Genomic DNA, 22,554 nt, shown 5'->3' with positions numbered 1-22,554 from the left:
AGAGGACCCTTTATGATGTTCCTCGCCTTCCTTTGAGGAGTACAGTTCCTGAGTAGAGCGGGGCTCCGATGATGTGCTCTGCAGTCCTCACTGGACTGGATGTTCAGACGGTGGAACATCTGGAATGACAGAATGTCCTCTGATGAAGATGTTCATGTGTCCATGTTGTCTTCTCCAGCTCTGACAGCCAGTGAGAGTGATGGGAGTCTCCTCATCGAACAGTACGTTCCCTGCTCTCTCTGTTCCTGCCGGGCCCAGCAGAAGCAGCTGAAGGTCCTGACGTCCAGTCCTAGTCGGGTCGCAGAGGGAGGACGACCTGGAGAGGACAGCAGGGGAGGAGGAGGAGGAGGAGGAGAGGACGGCAGAGGAGGAGGAGGACCTGGAGAGGACGGCAGAGGAGGAGGAGGAGGAGGAAGACCTGGAGAGGACGGCAGAGGAGGAGAGGTTCATTACTTCAACATGGAGGACTGTGTTCTGGCGGCTGTGGAGACGGATCACATCAATTGTCCTCAGCATCCAGATCAGCCAGTTCCGCTGCAAGAACTGGTCCCAGAACTCTTCATGACAGACTTTCCTGCACGGTAAATATCCTTGTCTTCATGTTCATCATCTGATGCTGTCAGATGTTTTCTTACAACTCAGCAGTGACGATGAAGAAGAAGCGAAAGTAAGGAGGAAAGCTCAGTTCTTCTTCCAAGAGACAAGTTGAGAGAGAACGATGTTTCAAGAGTTGTATCCGCTCATATTTTCCGTTTCAGGCTCTTCCTGGAGAAAGCTCGGCTGGATTACTGTGAGGAAGAGAGCAACATCCTGGGACAGGGTGGCAGTGGGACCATCATCTACAGAGCCACATATCGGGGACAACCAGTCGCTGTCAAACGCTTCCACGTGAAGAAATGTCGACACCACACACTCACTAATGAGACAGGTAGAGACATCTCACTCAGAGACAATAGAGACATCTCACTCAGAGACAGGTAGAGACATCTCGATCAGACAGCTAGAGACATCTCACTCAGAGACAGTAGAGACATCTCACTCAGCAACTGGTAGAGACATCTCACTCAGAGACAGGTATAGACATCTCACTCAGAGACAGGTAGAGGCATCTCACTCAGAGACAGGTAGAGACATCTTACTCAGAGACCGTAGAGACATCTCACTCAGAGACAGTAGAGACATCTCACTCAGAGACAGGTAGAGACATCTCACTCAGAGACAGTAGAGACATCTCACTCAGCAACTGGTAGAGACATCTCACTCAGAGACAGGTAGAGACATCTCACTCAGAGACTGGTAGAGACATCTCTCGCAGAGACTGGTAGAGACATCTCACTCAGAGACAGGTAGAGACATCTCACTCAGAGACAGTAGAGACATCTCACTCAGAAACATTAGAGACATCTCAGTCAGAGACAGGTAGAGACATCTCAGTCAGAGACAGGTAGAGACATCTCACTCAGAGACTGGTAGAGACATCTCACTCAGAGACAGGTAGAGACATCTCAGTCAGAGACAGGTAGAGACATCTCACTCAGAGACCGTACAGACATCTCACTCAGTGACAGTAGAGACATCTCACTCAGAGACAGTAGAGACATCTCACTCAGAGACTGGTAGAGACATCTCACTCAGAGACAGGTAGAGACATCTCACTCAGAGACAGGTGGAGACATCTACCCCAGACAGGTAGAGACATCTCACTCAGAGACAGGTAGAGACAAGATACTTAGAGACAGTAGAGACATCTCACTCAGAGACAGTAGAGACATCTCACTCAGAGACTGGTAGAGACATCTCACTCAGAGACAGGTGGAGACATCTCACTCAGAGACTGGTAGAGACATCTCCCCCCGAGAAGGGAGAGACATCTCAGTCAGAGACAGGTAGAGACATCTTAGTCAGAGACAGGTGGAGACATCACAGTCATAGACAGGTAGAGACATCTCACTCAGAGACAGGTAGAGACATCTTACTCAGAGACAGGTAGTGACATCTCAGTCAGAGACAGGTAGAGACATCTCAGTCAGAGACAGGTAGAGACATCTCACTCAGAGACAGGTAGAGACATCTCAGTCAGAGACAGGTAGAGACATCTCACTCAGAGACAGGTAGAGACATCTCAGTCAGAGACAGGTAGAGACAAGATACTTAGAGACAGGTGGAGACATCTCAGTCAGAGACAGGTAGAGACATCTCATTCAGAGACAGGTGTAGACATCTCACTCAGAGACAGGTGGAGACATCTCAGTCAGCGACAGGTAGAGACATCTCACTCAGAGACAGGTAGAGACATCTTACTCAGAGACAGGTAGAGACATCTCAGTCAGAGACAGGTGGAGACATCTCAGTCAGAGACAGGTAGAGATATGTCTTGAGTCTTCTCATGTCTTCAAATACACTAAATAAAAATAAGAGTTTTTTAAGTTTGAAGTTTTTGAGGTTCGTTGTCTGGAGGCAACATTGGACCATAGTGGTGGAAAAGTGAAAAAGTTTATTCTTTATTTTAAAAAAGATCAACATTTATGTCCGAAACATGTAAAATATTCAACAAGGTACAAATTATCCAGGTTTAAATTTGAAAGTCTTATAAAATGAAGTCTGGAGGCTACGTCGGACCGTTGAGAATGACCCATTAAAATTAACGTCTAGAAGAGTTGAAGCTTTATTTTTCTATCTTTATACGAACTCTGTATGAACACAGAGATCACAACATCTTCCTAAACTAGATCCTGGAGTCAGATTCCAGAGTTTGATCGTGTTGCTTTATTTTAATGAATGTTTCTGTCAGTTTTCTGGATATGTCCTGGCATCATCTGTCTCTATGCTCATGTAGCTCCATGAACCCTCTTTTTTTCTAGAAACAGAAAATGGCTGAATTCATTCTGTAAAAGGAGAAACGTGTGGAAATTATGATGAAATAAGAATTACTGTAAAAGTAGTCTATGGTGTACAGAACATTTATATTTGTTAAATTCTAAAAATCAGACCCTGTGATGGACTGGTGACCTGGCCAGGTGTACCCTGCCTCTCACCTAGTAACTGCTGGGATAGGCTCCTGCTTCCCCATGGCCCTAAACTGGAATGATCGAAAATGGATAGGTGATAAAAATCTGAACAAAATGATGATGAATAATCTACTTTCTAACACTTGATATACCTAAACACACAATACTAACGGCTCCTGCAGCCATGTTGATTCCATCATGGTTTAACGTTGCCTACAGTTGGATTTTGACAAGTTTACGTGATTTAATTAATAAATAACTTGCATTAAACTACCAAAAAAAGACTTATTCACCTTGTAGTGAAACTATATATGTTTTCCAGGAAACACAGAAAAAGTAGGATATTAAGTTTTTAGACCATTTTTCAAAGCTGTTTCCTTTGAAAAGGGATTTTAGTAGGGCTACCTGAGAGTCATGTGACAAATTAAAGCATTGTTATTGGTTCCCTGTGGTCTTTCCTCCTTTTAAAAGAAATGCATCATTCAAATGGATGCATTTAGGAAATGTGGTCAAGTGAAGGCAACACAATGCAACAGAGTTAAAAAATCTCACGTTCCTCTGCTTCTCTTCTCAGACACCATGGTGAAACACCTGCAGTCTGCTAATGCATGTCGGAGCTTCTCAGAGTTTCGCCAGGAGGCCAGCATGCTGCACTCCCTGCAGCATCCCTGCATTGTGTCTCTGGTGGGCATCAGCATCCACCCGCTGTGCTTCGCCCTGCAGCTGGCGCCCCTCGGCAGCCTCAATACCGTGCTGGAGGAGAGGCACAAAAAAAGCACGTAGAGAGGTCATGTGATCGTGTGTTTCTCCATCTGAAGCCCATTTCTGTGCTCATGAAATTATTTTCTGTCTTCAGGCTCCAGGTTTGTGCCTTTGGGACACATGCTGACCTTCAAGATAGCCTATCAGATTGCAGCAGGACTGGCGTACCTTCACAGGAAGAACATCATCTTCTGTGACCTGAAGTCTGACAACATCCTGGTGTGGTCTTTGCAGGTGCGCATCATGGCACTCTGAACGTGTCCGTCTGGTTTTAGACGTCATAATGGTAACATCAGCTCGTCCTGCAGGTCCACGACCCCGTCAACATCAAGCTCTCCGACTATGGCATCTCTCGACAATCCTTTCACGAGGGGGCGCTGGGAGTGGAGGGCACACCCGGGTATCAGGCTCCGGAGGTCCGACCAGGAATTGTATATGATGAGAAGGTACCGCCTCCTCCCTGTCCCACTTGACACGTTATCTGGGTCTTAATTAGGCAAACTGGTTCTAGTCCAGTTCTCATAATGTTCACACTGAGGGGTCTGAGCCTATTTTGGACATCAAATACTATTTGGTGAGTCCACAATCCTCCTGCGGACTCGCCACATGCGGAAGGGGCCGTAGGGGTCGGGTGCAGTGTGAGCTGGGCAGCGGCCGAAGGCAGGAACCCTGGCAGTCTGATCCTTGGCTGCAGTAGCTAGCTCTAGGGATGTGGAACATGGAACTCTCTGGTGGGGAAGGAGCCTGAGCTGGTGCGTGAGGTTGAGCTGTTCCGGCTAGATATCGTTGGACTCACCTCAACGCATGGCTTGGGATCTGGAACCACTGTCCTCGAGAAGGGCTATACTCTTTTCCATTCTGGAGTTGCTCCCGGTGAAAGTTGCCGAGCAAGTGTGGGCATGCTCATTGTCCCCCGACATGGCGCCTGTATGGTAGGGTTTACCCAGGCAGTGTTGTTTTCGTCAACGATGACAAATTTATTTAGTTGAAGAACCTTTTTTTCATGACGAAAACATGACGAGACGTTTGTGAGATTTCGTTGACGAGACGAAACGAAAATGTTTAAGGGCTGATTTTCTGACATAAAAAATGTACGACATTTCTGCCTATTGTGAGCGCAATCTGTCAGTCAGCAACGCTGCTGCACCTTGGCCACGCCCTCCACCAGACGTGCAGTACACACAGACAAGTAGTTTATTCATTCATATGTCAACCTTTCCCGTTTTCCTCTTCTGACCGTAGTCCGAAGACACAGGGGAGATCCTTCTTCTCCAGGACTGAAGTAGCTTTCTCTTCGGGGTGAACTCCCTACGCTCCTCTACACTTGTTAACGGGGTGAAACACAAGGAAAGGAAGGCAGATAAGGCCTTGTTTGTACTTTTTACACCACTTCTCCTCTGTCTCCACTCCCATTGCGCATTTCCCTCCACGTGCACGTTTACTCACACACACACACACACTGAGCTGGCTAAACCACACACACACAGCAGTTAGACACATCCCATAACACACAGATGAATCATGACGGCAGCGTCAATGAAGGGGTTTGGTGGAAGCGACGAAACGACATATGAACATATTTTAACTATAGTCCATCATAATTTCACTGTCAGACCAGGTCAAGTTGAGCATGTGTTCCTCATCCTTTGCTCATATTTTGGTCATGTGTATGTTCAGGGTGGAGTTTTACACTTCAGAAAATTCTCAGAAATAAAGCCACAGTTTACAAAGTAAGGATGTTGTTGCTCTTTGCTTTTTAGGAGTAATTGATTACGGTATTTGCTGTTGGTTGGAAACCTTCTAAGTCTAAAACTATTCCTTTTAATTTTTTGATTATTGATGGAAATAACCAAACATCAAGCTCACAATGTGTTGCTATATGTTGAACTTATAGATCTGCTATTTTCTTGTGTGACATGTTTGTATGATGAAGTAGGGCATCAGTTCATGAAAAAAGATGAAATATAGTATAAGTATAATACGGCAGCATTGCTTCCCTGTTGATGGGAAAGTCTCGGCTAAAGCTATCAGTCTGGTAAAGGATCTGGTTATTAAGTAAAAGCATTAAGGTTAACTTGTTTTATGAATTACTTGTTATAACCTGTCAACCTTCATTCCACTTTTTAACAAGTATTATTGACCTAAATTAATTTGTTAAAAACTAATACTTTTTTTATTTGACTAAAACTGGACTAAAACCTTTTTCAGTTTTCATCAAGTAAAACTGGACTAAAACTATCAAACTTAGAAATGACTAAAATGTGACTAAAAACTAATAAGAATTTTCATCATGACGACTAAAAGTAAGACTAAAACTGAGATGCTGCCAAAAACAACACCCATGTGGACGAGAGGGTAGTCTTGCTCCGCCGTCAGGTGGGGGAATGGATCTTTACAGAGTACCCACCCTTTTAGAAGTTCTTGAATGGGGGTGTTGGAGTGCACTCCTTCCAAGGACTCCCTCATTCTGCTGGTGGACTTCAGTGCTCACGTGAGCAATGACAGTTCACACATGTGCACTTGTCACCAGGACACTCTAGGCCGCAGTTCAATAATCAACTTTGTAGTCATATCATCAGACTTGCGGCCGCATGTCTTGGACATGTCTTGGTGAAGAGAGGGGCGGAGCTATCAACTGATCACCACCTGGCGCTGAGTTGACGCAGATGGTGGGGGAGGATGCCGATTGTGAGGGTCTGGTGGGGGAGTCTGGCGGAATCCTCTATCAGAAAGAGTTTCTACTCCCATCTTCGGCAGAGCTTCAAGCATGTCCTGGGTGTGGGCGGGCATTGAGTCCAAGTGGGCTTTGTTCCGTGCCTCTATTGTTGAGGCAGCCAGCAGGAGCTGTGGCCGTAAGGTCTTTGGTGCCTGTTGCGGCAAAAATCCCCAAACTCGTTGGCGGACACCAGCAGTCCTGTTGGGCCTTTTTGACATGTAGGACTCTGGAGGCAGCTGGGTATCAACAGGCTAAGAGGAATGCGACTTCAGCGGCTGTGGCAAAAACAAGAGCATGGGAGGGGTTTGGAAAGGGCATGGAGAATAACTTCCAGACGGCTTTGAGAAGATTCTGGTCCACCATCTGGTGGCTCAGGAGGGGGAAGCAGTGCTCCACCAACACTGTGTACAGTGGGGATGGGGGGCTGCCGACCTCGACTCGGGACGTTGTGGGTCGGTGGAGGGAAGACTTGGAAGACCTCCTCAATCCCAGCGACAAGTCTCCCAACAAGGACGCAGAGTCAAGGAGCCCTGGCATGGGCTCTCCTATTTCTGTGACTGAGGTTGCTGAGGTGGTGAAGAAGGTCCTCTGTGGTAAGGCCCTGGGGGTTGTTGAGATCTGCCTGGAGTTCTTTAAGATTCTGGATGCTGTAGGGCTGTCTTGGTTGACACATCTCTGCAGCATCACATGGACATCGGGGACAGTTCCCCTGGACTGGCAGACTGGGGTGGTGGTCCCCCTCTTCAAAAAGGGGGACTGGAGGGTGTGCTCCAACTACAGGGGGATCACACTTCCCAGCCTCATTGGTAAGGTCTATTCAGGGCTCCTTGAGAGGAGCTCCTTCAGATAGTCGAACCTCGGATTGAGGAGGAGCAGTGTGGTTTTTGTCCCGGTCGTGGAACAGTGGACCAGCTCTACACCCTCTTCAGTTTCTTGGAGGGGGCATGGGAGTTTGCTCAACCAATCTACATGTGCTTTGTGGACTTGGAGACGGCATTCAACTGTGTCCCCCGGGGACTCCTGTGGGGGGTACTCCGGGAGTATGGAGTGCCGGACCCGCTTGTACAAGCTGTCCTGTCCCTGTATGACCGGTGCCAGAACTTGGTCCGCACTGCCAGCAGTAAATTAGATTAATTTCCAGTCAGGATTAGACTCTTCCAAGGCTGCCCTTTGACACAAATTCTGTTTATAACGTATATAGCTTTCTTTCTCCTTTTACCGGCTTGTTTCCTACCTCTTAAGCTCTTGACTGTAGTGCCGCAAAGTTTAAAAGTTGCAGCAGTTGCAATAAAAGCACCCTGTCAGATTGTATATTCTAGGCCCGGGTCCACATGGGACAGGTCCTGGGTCCTGACTACGGTCCGTTTGTTAGTGACTTCTACTTTAGCGGAGCTCCCTCCCGACGTCTCAGCCGATGTAGACGTCCCTCACACATATGGCATGAATCTGACGCAGATGCATAAAGAGCATCAGTGGAGCCATGTTGCTCTTAACTCAGTCCGCTGCTACTGATGCAGGGAAGAGGAGCCGCCATCTTCTTTTTAGTAACAGCCAGGGAATACTTAACTAAACAGGAAACAGCACTACGCATGTGCTTACAAAGATCTTCTATTAGAGACAGACATCACACTCTAACAGTGTCTTCAAGTTGAGACTTTCTCACCATGAAGGAGGACATCTTACGAAGTGTAGCTTCTTCCTGTACTGGCAGATTATTTCTCTGGATTATAGTCTCAATCTCCTCAAGTTAAATATTTTTCCTCCTTTCAAGACAGATAGTAATTACAGTTTCAAGTTAGAATAGAACAGATAAGAATAGAATAGAATAGAACAGAATAGGTTTATGGCCATTGTACAGTTGCAAGTACAGGGAAATTGTGGCTGCTCCAACCAGCTTCTGTGCACATTGGTGTAAGAAAAATATAAAAATGAAACGAGGTATAAAACACATTAAACTGAATAAAATTGGAGGGCAGTACAGTTCATAAGTTTTACAGCTTACTGAGTCGATTACTCTGAAAACAAGATCATAAAGCTGTTTTGACTGGATATAAGATTGTAAGACTGGGTTACACAGATGTTTGCAGTGTGTTGGGGAAAAAGTTGGGGAAGTTCTGAACTCTTCATCCTAAAATTAATGACAGGTTCTTCAGTTTTCTTGAGATTGAGATTGTATCACAGCTTCACCAGTTCTCACTGGTCCATCTACTGTAGATGTCCTGATGGGTCATTTACATGGTGCCCCTCAGCACACAGTGTGGTGGGGAGTCAGTGCTTCTCTGTGACACATATTTAGGATGTTGTGCAACTAAATGACTTAAAAACATCCAAATCCTAATTTAATTTCCAGGTTGTAATTAAATAAAAGTAAAAACTAGTGTGAATGCTCCTGCAGTCAGCTGTGACTCTGACACTCAACCTTCTTCGCTGTTTTTTCCTCCTCCGCCTCCTGAAGGTGGACATGTTCTCCTATGGTATGGTGCTGTACGAGCTGCTGTCTGGGAGGAGGCCAGCTCTGGGACAACACCAGCTCCAGATAGCAAAGAAGCTCTCCAAAGGTGTTCGACCGGTTCTGGGCAGTCTAGAGCAGGTTCAGTTCTACAGCCTCCACAACCTGCTCACAGAGTGCTGGGACACCAAACCAGAAAAGGTGAGTAATCCTATAAATCAGTGTTTCTCAATCCAGGTCCTCAGGACCCACAGCGCTGCATGTTTTAGAGGTAATCCTACTTTAACACACCCGCATGAGATGAAAGGCTCATTAACAGGCTTGATGAGGAAGTTCAATAATCTGAATCACATGTGTTTGAATAAGAACACGACTAAGACATGCAGGGCAGTCGGTCCTGATAACCGGGATTGAAAAACACTGCTACAAATTATTAACTAGTCCTAAAAATTAGTAAAATAGTCCAAGGAATTGGTAAAGTAGTCATAACAGTGAGGAAAGTCGGCCATAAAAATGAGTAAAGTAATCCTAGAAATGAATAAAATAATCCTAGAATCCTTGGAGTGAGTAAAGTAATTCAAGGACCAACTGAGTTAAAACATGAAATAAGTTTTGAGGTGCAAAATAAATCAGAGTTTTTATCACAAGCAGTCATGTAACGACGTTCCTCCATCAGACACATTCCAGCAAAAAACAGCCAATCTACACATTTTCTACTCAGACATCAAATAATGGACAAAATTCAACATATTTTGAGTGTAATTTAGTCCCAGGTTTTTGTGGAGTGGAGAGAACAGAAATCATGTCCATGTGTCCATAAAGAGCTTTTGTTTGGTTGAATATGTCGTATTTGGATGTGAGAGCAGCTTTGATTGTAAATATTCTGTCACAACTAGCCTTTAATGTGTTTGAGGGATCAGATGTGGCTCATGTAGACGTGTGTGTTTTTAGAGGCCGGTGGCGACACAGTGTGTGAGGCAGATGCAGGAGCCCAGCTTCCCCTGCCTCCGGTACCTGATGTCCTGTGATGACCACGCTCAGCTCTTCCTGTCGCAGCTCCAGGGATCCAGCGCCGTCTTCTGGGACGGAGACGGGGAGGACAGGTCGGTCCAGCTCCTCTCTGCTCACAACACACATCTAATGCTGCGTCGTGAAATACTTCGTAATAACTGCAATAAATTATACAATAAATGTGTTCTAAAAAAATCTCTAAAAAGGTTTTTTTTATTTTAATAAAAATAAATGTAAAATAATAAAAACTGACAATTACAAAAATAAAACATTAAAACAAAAGAAATCAGAGCTTTTTTATATTTTTCATTTATTTTTCATAATCCAGATGTTTCACATCTGGGGATCAGCTGATAAACTCACCAGTCTCGTTCGCCTGTAACTCATGGTGTGTGTGTTGTAGGAACTATAGTGTTGTGAATGTGGAGAAGGGCCAGGTGGAGGTGAAGAGGATGTCATGTCCCGGCAGCCGGATCAGCTGCCAGATGAAGATGCCTAACTCCCTGTGGATGGCCACGGAGGTAACACCACCTGACACCACCATATAACATGACTAAAGATGTGATCCACTAAGAGGATGTAAACATGTCTGTGTGACAGGAGCAGGAGGTGTTCATCTACAGTCTGAAGGACATGTGTCCGCTCAGTCAACCCCAGAAACACTTCTCCTGTCCAGCCGTCATCACCTGCCTGTTCCACGTTCCAGGAAGAGAGCAGGTCAGCTAACATCTCTGAACATCTGCTCACACAACTGACATGGCAGATTTTATAACCCAGAGGTAGTCTGACATCTTACAGATAGGTGAGGTGAGGACTTTTCCTTCCTGATGGGCTGTTTCTGCCTCCAGATAACAAACATGATTAAAAAAACACATGTCTCCTGAAGGTTTCCTCCATCTTTGTTCCATGTTTATTTTCACTGGAGACTAAAGGCCCATTTATGCTCCCTTACGCAGTCATACGTCACCGTGCTCATGCTTCCATGCGTCTGTTGCGTTCCTATGGTTGTTAAGTCAGTTCCTCCACTAGGGGGCAGTGCTGAGTTCAGAGTTCACTCCCACGAGCTGACGTCAGTTTCGGACACCGTGTGGCAGCGGTAACGCGTCGCTATAAAGTTGTTTCCATCAGCTGAATTTATGTGGTCACCGCAGAAGAGAAACTGCAACACAACGCTGAAACCTTGCACTCGAGTGCGAGAGCACATTTCACTGGCGTCAGCTGCACCGACCTTACCGTACGCAGACACCACACAAGTATAAATCCAGCATTAATCCAGCGTTTGAACAGAGCGATGCAGCCTGTTTGGATTGATCCGACAGCCGCGATGATTGAAAATGATTGAAAAGCTGTGGCGTAGAGAACCTGAACTAACAGTCTGAGCTGATATCAGCAGCATGATTTAGAAACAACACAGATTCATGACTATCAGAAATTGATCCATTTTTAAGAGTTATTAACATCAACTGTTTGTCACTGAAATTCATGGACCAGGAAAAACAGTTATTTTTATATTTTAGCCGTTTCCCACTGATCAATCAGCACAAAAGATCTTTGGCTGCCTTCTGCCTGTCAAGGATCAGGAGATTATCGTCCCATCCCCCACATCCGCTAGTCACCTTTTCAACCTGTTGCTTTCAGGAAGATGTTTCAGATCAATCAGACCACCAGGTTCAGACAGCTTTTCCCCAAAAGAACCGCAGACATAGTCCAGTTTAGTTCAGTTCAGTCCAGTTCAGTAGAGCTGACAAATTTCTGTCTCATCAGAACCTGGACCGAGTGTTTGCGGGAATGTCGGACGGCCTGGTGGTGGTCTACAGTGTGGTGGAGGAGCTTCCTGTGGAGGGGGAGACCTACCTGTGTTCACATACACTAAACAAGACCATGTTCGGGCTGAAGGACTCGGACCCGAGGCAGAGACCCTACCCGGTCAGGAGCATGGCTCTGGTCAGCAGTGGCTCTCAGGTGAGCAGGTGAACAGGTGGAAATGAGGATGGTGAATGTGGTCCTTGCCCAGCTAACAGCTGACCCATCTTCACCAGCTATGGTTCTCCAACGGTCCCGGTGTGCTCGTCATCGACTCTCTAAGTCTGGATCCAGTACGACGGCTAGATCCCTACAGGCCGCCGTCCTCCATCGTATCCATGGTAGCCAGTTTCAGTCTGTGGGGAGAAGAGGCGGTGTGGACGCTGGACGACAGCAACACTCTGCTACTCTTCCACGCCGCATCCTTCGAGCTCTGTGCCACGTACAGGTGAGACCATACACCAAGAAAATGTAGGATAAAAAGAATATGTAAATAAATAAAATAGAATAAATAAAAATAAATATAAAAAATCTGAAATAAAAATATGCTAAATATTTTCCAGAAATAATGTTTAAAAAAATGTACAAAACTTATTAAAACGTGTAAAAGTTTATAAGTAAAAATTACTGTATAAAGAAAATTTGAAAATTAAAAAAAAAATCTGTTATATATAAACATGTGTGGATAAACAATGCCAATCAAAAGTTAGAACACAAATATATATATATATATATATAATATATATATATATATATGTTAACATGCCCTGCTGATGCTCATTTGGTTTGATCACTTAAGTTGTAATAATCAATTCAATATTGCATAAAATCAAGACCTTAAAAAGTATATCTCATCTGTGCCCCCTTTTCCTGGTCAGTACCCCTGCCTGGCCCCCATCTAAACTTTTCTGGACCCGCCCCTGCATATCTGAAGTATAAATCCTTTCTACAACCTGTCAGCTACTTTGCTAGAGAAGGTCCTGCTCTGATTTAAATCTCAGAACCTGTTTATAATTTCTCTCACCACATTCTTGGCTCCTAAATGATCAGACCTGTGTCTGTAACATCTGCACAGCACCAGTGATTTAGAGAAGACGTCCCAGGGCAGCAGGTAAGTGACGCGATGCTGTGAGACAGCAGACCAGGCACGCTCAGACATTAATACGTTCAGACTTCTGGACAGACTCCATCGTGGTGGCAGCATAAAGCGTGGGCTCCCCGACACTTTGATTAAGAAAGCCCAATAAATAATAATAAGCAATGATAAATGTGACTGTTGTAGTACGGACAATGAGAAAGAATCGAGGAAGGGGTAAAAGGTTGAATAGAAACACGGATTTGAACCTCGGGCGTGACAACAAGCAGGCTGAGTTAAGAGGTGAATTAACTGAACTAGCAACAGCGCCTAAGAAGCTAAGTGAATAGATAGATAGATAAAATATATTACTTTATTCATATATTGTAATATATTTACAGATTTACAATACAATTGCATCATTGTGTTTACATTTCCACTAATATGTAGTTTACAGGTGGACTGCTGGACATGAAATGACCAGCAGATGTCAGTTCTACCCAATGAGCTGTTAAATAGGACCTTGAGTACTGACAGTTCTGGTTATGCAATTGCCTACAAAGACTCAACACGTTCACGGGGCTTCATTATACCATCACTACTTCCCGCCCACCGTATGGACAGGACAGGTATAAATAATTATATATATATATTAAAAATGACACAATCAAGTGAAATAACAGGAAGACTAAAGCACATACAAATAGGTCAGTAGAGCCAGTTTGGGTAATGTTCGGGCTGCGGTACAGCTGTCTGTTAATAAATAATTTATCCACCGTGATGACAGCGTGAGCACCTTGGGAGATGGATTTCCTCCTGATAGGAAACAGGACTCTTTGCCAATCCAGGATCTCTCTCGAATATTGGTCGTTTACACCGAAGTTTGTTCCCTTCAGTTCGTGGCCCTGGTTCTTCACCTGCTCCTTCTGTGTGAAGTTGACAAACTTGGCTACAATGGGTCTTGGTCTTCTGGTCCCGGGTTTCCTCCCAACCAGATAATGGACTCGGGGAATGGACTCTGTTTTTCTACCCTTTCCTCGTCGAGCTTCAGGTGAGTTTGGATGAAGTTTTTCACCGTGGTCTCGGGGTCCTCCTCCGTCTGCTCTGTAATCCCTGCAAACACCAGGTTCTCTCTCGTGCTCCGCGCCTGCAGATCGATCTCTGTTTCTTTTATCTTCTTACTTTCCTCAGAGAGTTGGGTCAAGCCCTCGGTGAGGGATTTTACCGACTCTCTGAGGTCGGCGTTCTCTGCAGCGAGGGTTTCTACATGTAACACCTGGGACTCTTTGTGAAAAATCTCCACGAGGTTTAAACGTGAATCAAAACTACTTCTTATTTCTTATCTACAGAGATAAGAACTGAGTCGTTCCCAGGCGGTGAAATAGTTCCAGATGAATCCTCGTTTCACCGTTTCTTGGCCTTGGATGAGGTACAGGGAGTTGATGTGTGGTTTGGCTTCCCCGTGACGATTCTGTCGTAGCACCAATCTATAAAATCTGTCAGGCTGGCTAAATCCTCCCCGCTGTGCTCCAGAGTGTAACTTAAAGACACTATTTTCCTACGGTCAAGAATATTTTGATTAGAGTGGTGAAAATATAATTTAATGAATGAATATTTGAGTGCCTGGTTTGAATCTGCCCTCACCAGGACTACATCACCTACAGCATCAGCGTCACTTGCCTGCTCCTCCCGCCGCCTCACACTTCAGTGATAAAAATAAAAACATGTTTTTATCCAAATCACCAGTTTTATCTTCGTCAGTATTGACTTTTACTTCAGTCGTCTCATCTGGCGGTTATATAGATATTATCACCATGGAGACGGTTGGTGAGATGATGATATATGAATTCTGCATCATGATCGAAAAAATGTAGAGATGATGCAGAACAATATAAAGAAGTACATTACGTGTTGCATTTACTGACCTTTGGACATCTGATGTTTACCCAGGGAAGGTCAGTTAACAGTAAATATTTGCAGCATTGACTCTTTCTGTTACTGAATGCACTAAAAACGCACATTTCAGGCAAAGTTGCAAATGGTGATAAATCATGATTAATTCATTTTTAAACTGTGATCAGAATGTAACTACACCCCCTACTTTTTGCGTAACTCCACTCACTGCCAAATTTTGAAAAATGCCAGAAACCTCAAGGGTTGGGGTGGGGGGAGTGGGCGGGTCAGGATACACAGGCAGAAACAAAGCAGCTAAGCCACAGAGCATCTTTGAGGTGGAAGACTTTTTCCCTCCTGAACCTCCTCAGCTACACATGGACCAGGTGGTCCTGAAGCGTATCAGTGTGAGCCGTTAGCGCTGTTAGCTGCCTGTCAGCAGCTCTGGAAAGCTGTGGAGACTCGCGGAAGGTTGTGGCAGGTTGCTGGAAGTTGCTGCTGCTACGATTTGAGCTGCTGTCTGTCACCAGATGAGGATCAGCAGGTAAAGAATAAAGTCCGGTGTTACTTTTACACCCTCAGAAGCACAAATCCGTCCCACTGCAGGAATATTTCATCAGAAACTCTGCAAAAATAGAAATCTGAAACTAGCAGATCTACACCAGATAAGCTCACATCCCTTCATATGCGTTGGTGGGCGTGGCTTTCTATGCCTGCAAGGTGAGGACCCGCCCACCTGTATCTTGTGGGAGGGGCTGTGGGGTTTTTAAAATTTTCTCGTGATGTAGAGAAACACCATTACGACTCAACAATACGAAAACTAAAACCTGGTTTTAGCCTGTAGGGGGCGTTTTGAGCCATTTTTTTACCCACAAAATTTAGTTTTTCAGAGAAATGAAAAAACGACTAATTACCAGTAAAGGTGGTTTTCATCACAATTAAGTAATACTGTTGTTTCCAGCTCAAAAAACACATTTTAGGGTGTACAACCCATTTATTCTGAAAATTTTTAATCATCTGACAGCCTTAGTTTTTATAAAAAAGTTGGGTATGTTGACCTCGCTGCTGACTTTGAGATGTTTTGATTGTTAAGGTTTCATCGTTGCAGATATTGTCCTTCCTTTTCCTGTGAGAATTCCTTTCTTAGAGCTTGAAAACTCAGAAACTCTCTTTAAAAAATCTTGTTATGGTTTCAGCTGTGGGGACAGCAGTCCTCTACGGGACGTCTTCACTGTCCAGCGTCCTCCAGGCGTCTCCATGGTGGGAGGAGGCGATGCCAACACTGCAGAACACATAGAGGAGCAGGAATGGACTAATGGAGAGGTGACAGTGGTTTACAGCGAGGAGGCAGGGACTCAGATCATCCAGCACCAGGACTCACTGACGGACTACTGCTCCATGTCCTCCAGCTGCTCCCTGGAACCGGCCGAGTCTGACTCTTCCAGCACCAGAGACCGCAGCTGCAGCTTCCTGCCGTTCGCTGCAGATCAGGAGGAGGCAGGCAGGAACCAGGACCAGGAGAAACCTACCAGTCCTGAGTCAGATTCAGACTCTGCAGGGAAGACAAAGCCCACATCACCTCAGCTGCAAGCCTTCACTCTGCTGCTGGTCAGCGGGACTCTGTGGATCCCCAGGTACTGACACCAGCTCAACATGTAGATCAGACAGACATGGTGCATGAGGTCCACTTCAGTCTGAGCTTCTGATCTCAGACTGCTCGATATTTATCTGAATGATTACCAGTGCTTTTAACAGAATCCATGATGATCAACTCCCAACATCCAACCAGGTTGTAGAAGCTTCCGTCCTCCACATCCTGCTATAATCACTAAACATGAAACAAAACTTACTGGAAGAGACTAAACTTTTGGGGCTTTATTGATTTGTGCTCTGTGCTTTAAAACTATTTAACTTCATACGACTTTAATCTGGGACATTTTTCCTTGAAACGAACCAGGAGTTTGGTCATTTCTGTAACCTTCAGGACAGGAAGTGGAAATGAAAAGTCATGTTGAAAATGGTGTCCAGTGTTTTCTGGGGAGTCAAGATTATACTGTAGTTTTAGGACAAACACACTGACCGGTTCTTACAGAAAAAACCGATTGTGAAAAAGGAAAAAATATTACGATATTTAATAAATTAATATATTAAATACATCTAATCGTGGATGTAAAGCTGCAGAAGCTCTTCGGCCCAACTGACTCAGATTAATAACCCCGACTTGGGGATTCTCTCTGGTTCTCTTTCTCTTACTCTGAAATAATGACAGCGACTAGAGCCCAAAACATCCTCTAGCGGGGTAAACAATGACTATCATCTATATAACTGTAGGTCAGCGGGGTAAATAACGACTATCCTCTATATAACTGTAGGTCAGAGGGGTAAATAACGACTATCCTCTATATAACTGCAGGTCAGCGGGATAAATAACGACTATCCCCTATATAACTGCAGGTCAGAGGGGTAAATAACGACTATCCTCTATATAACTGTAGGTCAGAGGGGTAAATAACGACTATCCTCTATATAACTGCAGGTCAGCGGGATAAATAACGACTATCCCCTATATAACTGCAGGTCAGAGGGGTAAATAACGACTATCCCCTATATAACTGTAGGTCAGAGGGGTAAATAACGACTATCCTCTATATAACTGTAGATCAGCGGGATAAATAACGACTATCCCCTATATAACTGCAGGTCAGCAGGGTAAATAACGACTATCCTCTATATAACTGCAGGTCAGCAGGGTAAATAACGACTATCCTCTATATAACTGCAGGTCAGCGGGATAAATAACGACTATCCCCTATATAACTGCAGGTCAGCGGGATAAATAACGACTATCCCCTATATAACTGCAGGTCAGCGGGATAAATAACGACTATCCTCTATATAACTGCAGGTCAGCGGGGTAAATAACGACTATCGTCTATATAACTGTAGCTCAGCAGGGTAAATAACGACTATCATCTATATAACTGCAGGTCAGCGGGATAAATAACGACTATCCTCTATATAACTGTAGGTCAGCGGGGTAAATAACGACTATCCTCTATTTAACTGTAGGTCAGCGGGATAAATAACGACTATCCTCTATATAACTGTAGGTCAGCGGGGTAAATAACGACTATCGTCTATATAACTGTAGGTCAGCGGGGTAAATAACGACTATCCTCTATATAACTGCAGGTCAGCGGGATAAATAACGACTATCCTCTATATAACTGTAGGTCAGCGGGGTAAATAACGACTATCGTCTATATAACTGCAGGTCAGCGGGGTAAATAACGACTATCCTCTATATAACTGCAGGTCAGAGGGGTAAATAACGACTATCCTCTATATAACTGCAGGTCAGCGGGGTAAATAACGACTATCCTCTATATAACTGTAGGTCAGCGGGGTAAATAACGACTATCCTCTATATAACTGCAGGTCAGCGGGGTAAATAACGACTATCCTCTATATAACTGCAGGTCAGAGGGGTAAATAACGACTATCCTCTATATAACTGCAGGTCAGCGGGGTAAATAACGACTATCCTCTATATAACTGTAGATCAGTGGGGTAAATAACGACTATCCTCTATATAACTGCAGGTCAGCGGGGTAAATAACGACTATCCTCTATATAACTGTAGATCAGTGGGGTAAATAACGACTATCCTCTATATAACTGCAGGTCAGACTGAGTCATCATGGTTATCCCTCCTGATCGGCCTGTTAACACCAAACACATCTTCTGTGTAAAGTGTCAAACTGAATCTGGATTATTGTCGTTTGGTAGGCGAGGAGGTGATGTCATGATCATCGAAGTGAAGTCACATGCTGATCAGCTGAGGGGGCGTGTCATCACTGTGCTCAGCCCACCTGGTTGTTCGTCTCTGGGGTAAGATCATCTCCACATTCAGTACAGTCTGGTCTTTTCAGCTATATTTTGCCTCAGTTACACATTTACATGTTTTGTTTATTTATTTTTCGCTGTGTGTGTCTGGCTGCAGAGACAGGTGTGATTCGCCATATTTTGATCAATATTAGTAGCTGATCACGGACGTTTCTGTGTTTCTGTGTCTGTAGTAGCAAACTTCCACCACCAGATGGCAGAACAGTGTGGAATGTCCCATAATCCTTCACTCTGCATGGGGTGAAAGCATTTCTCTCTGCCTTCTACTTAGAAACAGTCTTTACGCACTCATTGTCTATTTTTACTCTATCTTCACTCTGAATCAGAGAAAAGTGTCTGAAACAGAAGAGAAAGCAGAACATTTGCTTTAGCTTCCAGGCTGATGTGTAATGTGTCCATAATAAGTAAAATAGGCACACCTCAGCTATTTTAAGGCATAAGAGGGATTTTTTTAATGGAATAAACAGAAGTTAGAAAACTGAACTGTCTCAATATAGAAACAGAGCTTGTGTAAAACATCTATCAGTGTAATAGTAATAGTGTATAATGGCAGCTTACATTCTCAGACTGCATAGATCTCTAACTCGGTCATATTCCTTTTTTATGGGCCACATTTCCTGCTAACTTCAGAACCTCTCCAGCACCGAGGAAGAAAAGCAACAGAACAATATGTTCATTTACTAACGCTGCCACATTGAGGCTCAGAGAAATCCCTCATCACGTTGCTTCCAAGTCTGTAATTATTGCTGCAGAGCAGCCAGCAGCTGGTTCCTGGGCTTCTGTGTGAGCTTTCCAGAAGAGGCTGACATCTTAGCAACGGCAATAACAAGCTTCCTTTGAACAGTAAGCAGTCATTACACCTGTCAGGAGGCCATGCCTCAGGTCAGGAGAAGAGTTATTACACCTGCAGCTCCCAGTGGTTGAATCGTGTACTTGAAGAAGGAGGAAACTTCCACCTGTTCTTTAATCATGTCCCTACGTTCATGTTGGAGCCAATCAGTCAACTGGTCTGAGTTTACTGAAGAGATTTCAGGTTTCTTTACTCCTGATTCCTCGTTCAGGTGAGCTGTTAATATCCATCTCGGCTGATCAGGTGTGAATCCAACAAAGGTGCTCCGAGGAAGGACTGATTTCCAAACATGTGGACCACATCTGGAGATGATGTGAGTGGCATCTGTCTCCAATAAGCCTCTGAGTAAACAGCCACGTTTCCCCGAGGATTTATCCTGACCAGAAAATTATTATTAAATGTGGATTTATCATCTTATAAAGCATCAGGGAGTAGAAGGTCATCAGACTTTATTCCATCATTTTTAGAACCAGATCTCACATTTTTCTGCTCCTCAACGCTCATGTTTTAGATGAAGGGAACGTTCCCTGGAGCTGTGAACAGGCTGGAAGTGACCGACTTCCAGGTGATCCGCCCTCTGCTGGTCTTTGACCTGCTCAGCCATCATCGAGGAGGTCAGGATCACATGAGTTCTTACCCTGGTCACACCTCATTATTGGAAAAAAGAAGTCTATCATTGAAATGGCTGAGAAGGCCACCGCCTTCGTCCATGTAGCTGAGGTGTTGTTGTGTCTGTCTCGTGATGTTGGACACATTGTGGACCGGGTCAGGCTGGTTCTGTTGGACAAACTCCAGTGATGCATGAAGTTGAGCCGTGGGTCTCTATGAAGCAGAATCAGGATAGTGATGAGTCTGGGGGGGGTGAAACAGCCATGGATGTGGATAATTCTGGGTTGTTCTACATGATACATGGCTGGATGAGATCAGGATTCACTCCCACCAGAAGTCCTTTCCTCCCTAAATACTTTGTGTCACAGCCCTCATAAATTACTCCCAGTTCAAAAGACACTTTTGTCCCAGTTCTCTTGGACACATTTCACATTTTTTAGTAAGCATAAACATTTTTCCAGAAGCCGTTTTACCTCAGAGAATCTGAGGAATGCAGCTGTTCACCAGGACGTCTCCCAGTCTGACAGGACATGTAGTGTCCTGGTGGGCTGATGAAGGAGCTGCTTCCTGGAATTCCCTACAAGCCTCCAGGAAGAGCAGATTACACAGCTATGTTCCACCAACTTTTCCTCCCTCCAAACACTGACCCATGTCTCCTTGTTTCTTTCTCCCAGGACCCTGGAGGAGGCAGCTCTGGTGGCCAAAGACACGGTTGTATGTGGCTTCCGGAAGGAAAACACAGAGTGGTGCCTGGTTGTCTGGAGGGCCTGGGGCTGCTCCGACCTGGAAGTCTTCTACCAGTCCTACGAGGAGCTGGGCTGCTTGGAGACCAGCATGAGGAGAAGAAGGTAGCTGTTGTCCTGCGACGGCATGGAGGGCGAGCCGGGGGGGATGTCACTAACAGACCGTCAGTGTTCAGAGCAGGAGGCGGAAAACTCTGATATCACAGGAGGGAGATGGCCGCTCCCACCACTGCTCCCACCACTACCAGTATGTCAGGACTGGGAGATTAAATCCACTGAACCTGTAATGATGCTGATAAACAAACAGCAGCTGGATCTTCCTCTCTGATCTGCTCCATGAATCCGCTCGGCTGTCCACATCCAGCTAGCATCTGTTTCATGCAACACAAACCTTATTTTTTTTTTTTCACTTCAGATTATTTGTATCGTCAGTTCACAACAAAGTCATCTCAGACAGACACAATCAGTTTAAGCAGTTCACTGTGATCCAGTTAAAACACATCAGTCCAGTTTAGAATAACCATGTTCACCTGGGTAAGGAAACCACGGAGTCTTCTCTTGATTCAGTCCTCCAGCCTGAGCTGCACTAGGAGACCGTGGAAAGGAAAACCTCCACCAGAACCAAAACCAGGAATAAAAACCTCCACCAGAGCCAGACTTGTTTACAGGAACAAACTGAAATCTATCAGATAAATGTAAATTAAACCAGTCTGATGTGGTTCCTTTAATCCAGTAGTTTAAAAACTATTTTTACAGAAAAAATCCTGATTAGTCAGCCTTTAAGGGTGGGACCACAGTGTGCTGTCTGTGTGAAAATATTAGCATCTGACAGTATGAAGCCACTTGGGGACGTCTCACCCTGAACACAAAGATTAACCTGTTGATAACTTTAGAAAAAAAGACTTAACTGTTGTAAAATTTACCAAAGCAGCATCTGTATCATCAAAAGCTCAACTCACCCAAAGTAGTTTGCAGTTTTCTGGTTTCAGCTCCTCACATTAGCAGAGGAACTGATCCGTCCCTCTGACACCGACGTGGTCTCAACTAGAATTAATGAAGTAGCTGCCAATAAACTAAAGACTGTTTAGTGACACATTTCTTTGTAAACATCGAGGTGCATGTGATAGTGGGATTTTGGGGGGTTGACAGTATTTTTGTCTATGAAAAGGGGCCCTGCAGAAAAAGTTTGTGAAACTTCTCTGTGGTGTCAAATGAGATCCAACCGGACCAGAACAGAAGATACTCAGTTACCTTCATCAGGTCCGTCTCCTGTGATGAGCTCTAAATCCGGACTGAAGCTCAGATTATTTCTGAGAAAATGGGATCATAGTTGAGTTGGGATCTTAGACTTAGAGGGTGTTAGATACAGGTCTAAATTTAGATCCTGGATCAGTAGTCGGGTTTTTTTAAGTAAATGTCTGATTACAGCGGTCTTGTCAGATTGAGGTATAAATGGTGTCACCAGAGATGCTGATCAGATCCAGTACTTGTGTATTAACTAAGGAAAAAAACTTGCTTGGTCAGTCTGGTTGAAGGTTTTATTTTACTGAACGAGTCTAACTCAGCAAAGTCTGTTTTCATCAGGAGTTCATCTTGGCCCAGGTTTTTTAGTCCCAAACAGGATTCATTCCTGGGAAGTAGAGCAGGATGCTGCGGTTATCAGACAGAGGCTGCTTCATGTCCTCTTTGGTCGAGCTCTGTTGGATCCTGTCGACTGTGTTAGCTGTTT

The 22,554-nt window shown here is 44.6% G+C and overlaps 1 protein-coding gene across 2 annotated transcripts in view; it reads left to right on the top strand.

Annotated features, from left to right (window-relative positions):
• The window catches only part of lrrk1 (leucine-rich repeat kinase 1), a 73,028-nt gene extending 51,548 nt beyond the window's left edge, over positions 1–21,480 (top strand). For both annotated transcript variants that reach the window (XM_041984588.1, XM_041984580.1), the window contains exons 25-38: positions 179–581; positions 759–928; positions 3,583–3,783; positions 3,865–4,004; positions 4,079–4,216; positions 8,942–9,136; positions 9,887–10,038; positions 10,350–10,467; positions 10,547–10,663; positions 11,711–11,908; positions 11,986–12,197; positions 15,914–16,351; positions 18,507–18,608; positions 20,757–21,480. In XM_041984588.1, the coding sequence (XP_041840522.1) occupies positions 179–581; positions 759–928; positions 3,583–3,783; positions 3,865–4,004; positions 4,079–4,216; positions 8,942–9,136; positions 9,887–10,038; positions 10,350–10,467; positions 10,547–10,663; positions 11,711–11,908; positions 11,986–12,197; positions 15,914–16,351; positions 18,507–18,608; positions 20,757–20,934 (2,762 nt within the window). In that variant the 3' untranslated portion in view covers positions 20,935–21,480. The remainder of the gene's footprint in view (positions 1–178; positions 582–758; positions 929–3,582; positions 3,784–3,864; positions 4,005–4,078; positions 4,217–8,941; positions 9,137–9,886; positions 10,039–10,349; positions 10,468–10,546; positions 10,664–11,710; positions 11,909–11,985; positions 12,198–15,913; positions 16,352–18,506; positions 18,609–20,756) is intronic.
• The last annotated feature ends 1,074 nt before the right edge of the window (positions 21,481–22,554 follow it).

Source organism: Melanotaenia boesemani, chromosome 1 (genome assembly GCF_017639745.1).
Source record: "Melanotaenia boesemani isolate fMelBoe1 chromosome 1, fMelBoe1.pri, whole genome shotgun sequence".
Taxonomy (NCBI): Eukaryota; Metazoa; Chordata; class Actinopteri; order Atheriniformes; family Melanotaeniidae; genus Melanotaenia; species Melanotaenia boesemani.
Note: the sequence above shows the minus strand (reverse complement) of the source record. Positions and strands in the feature narration are given on the sequence as shown.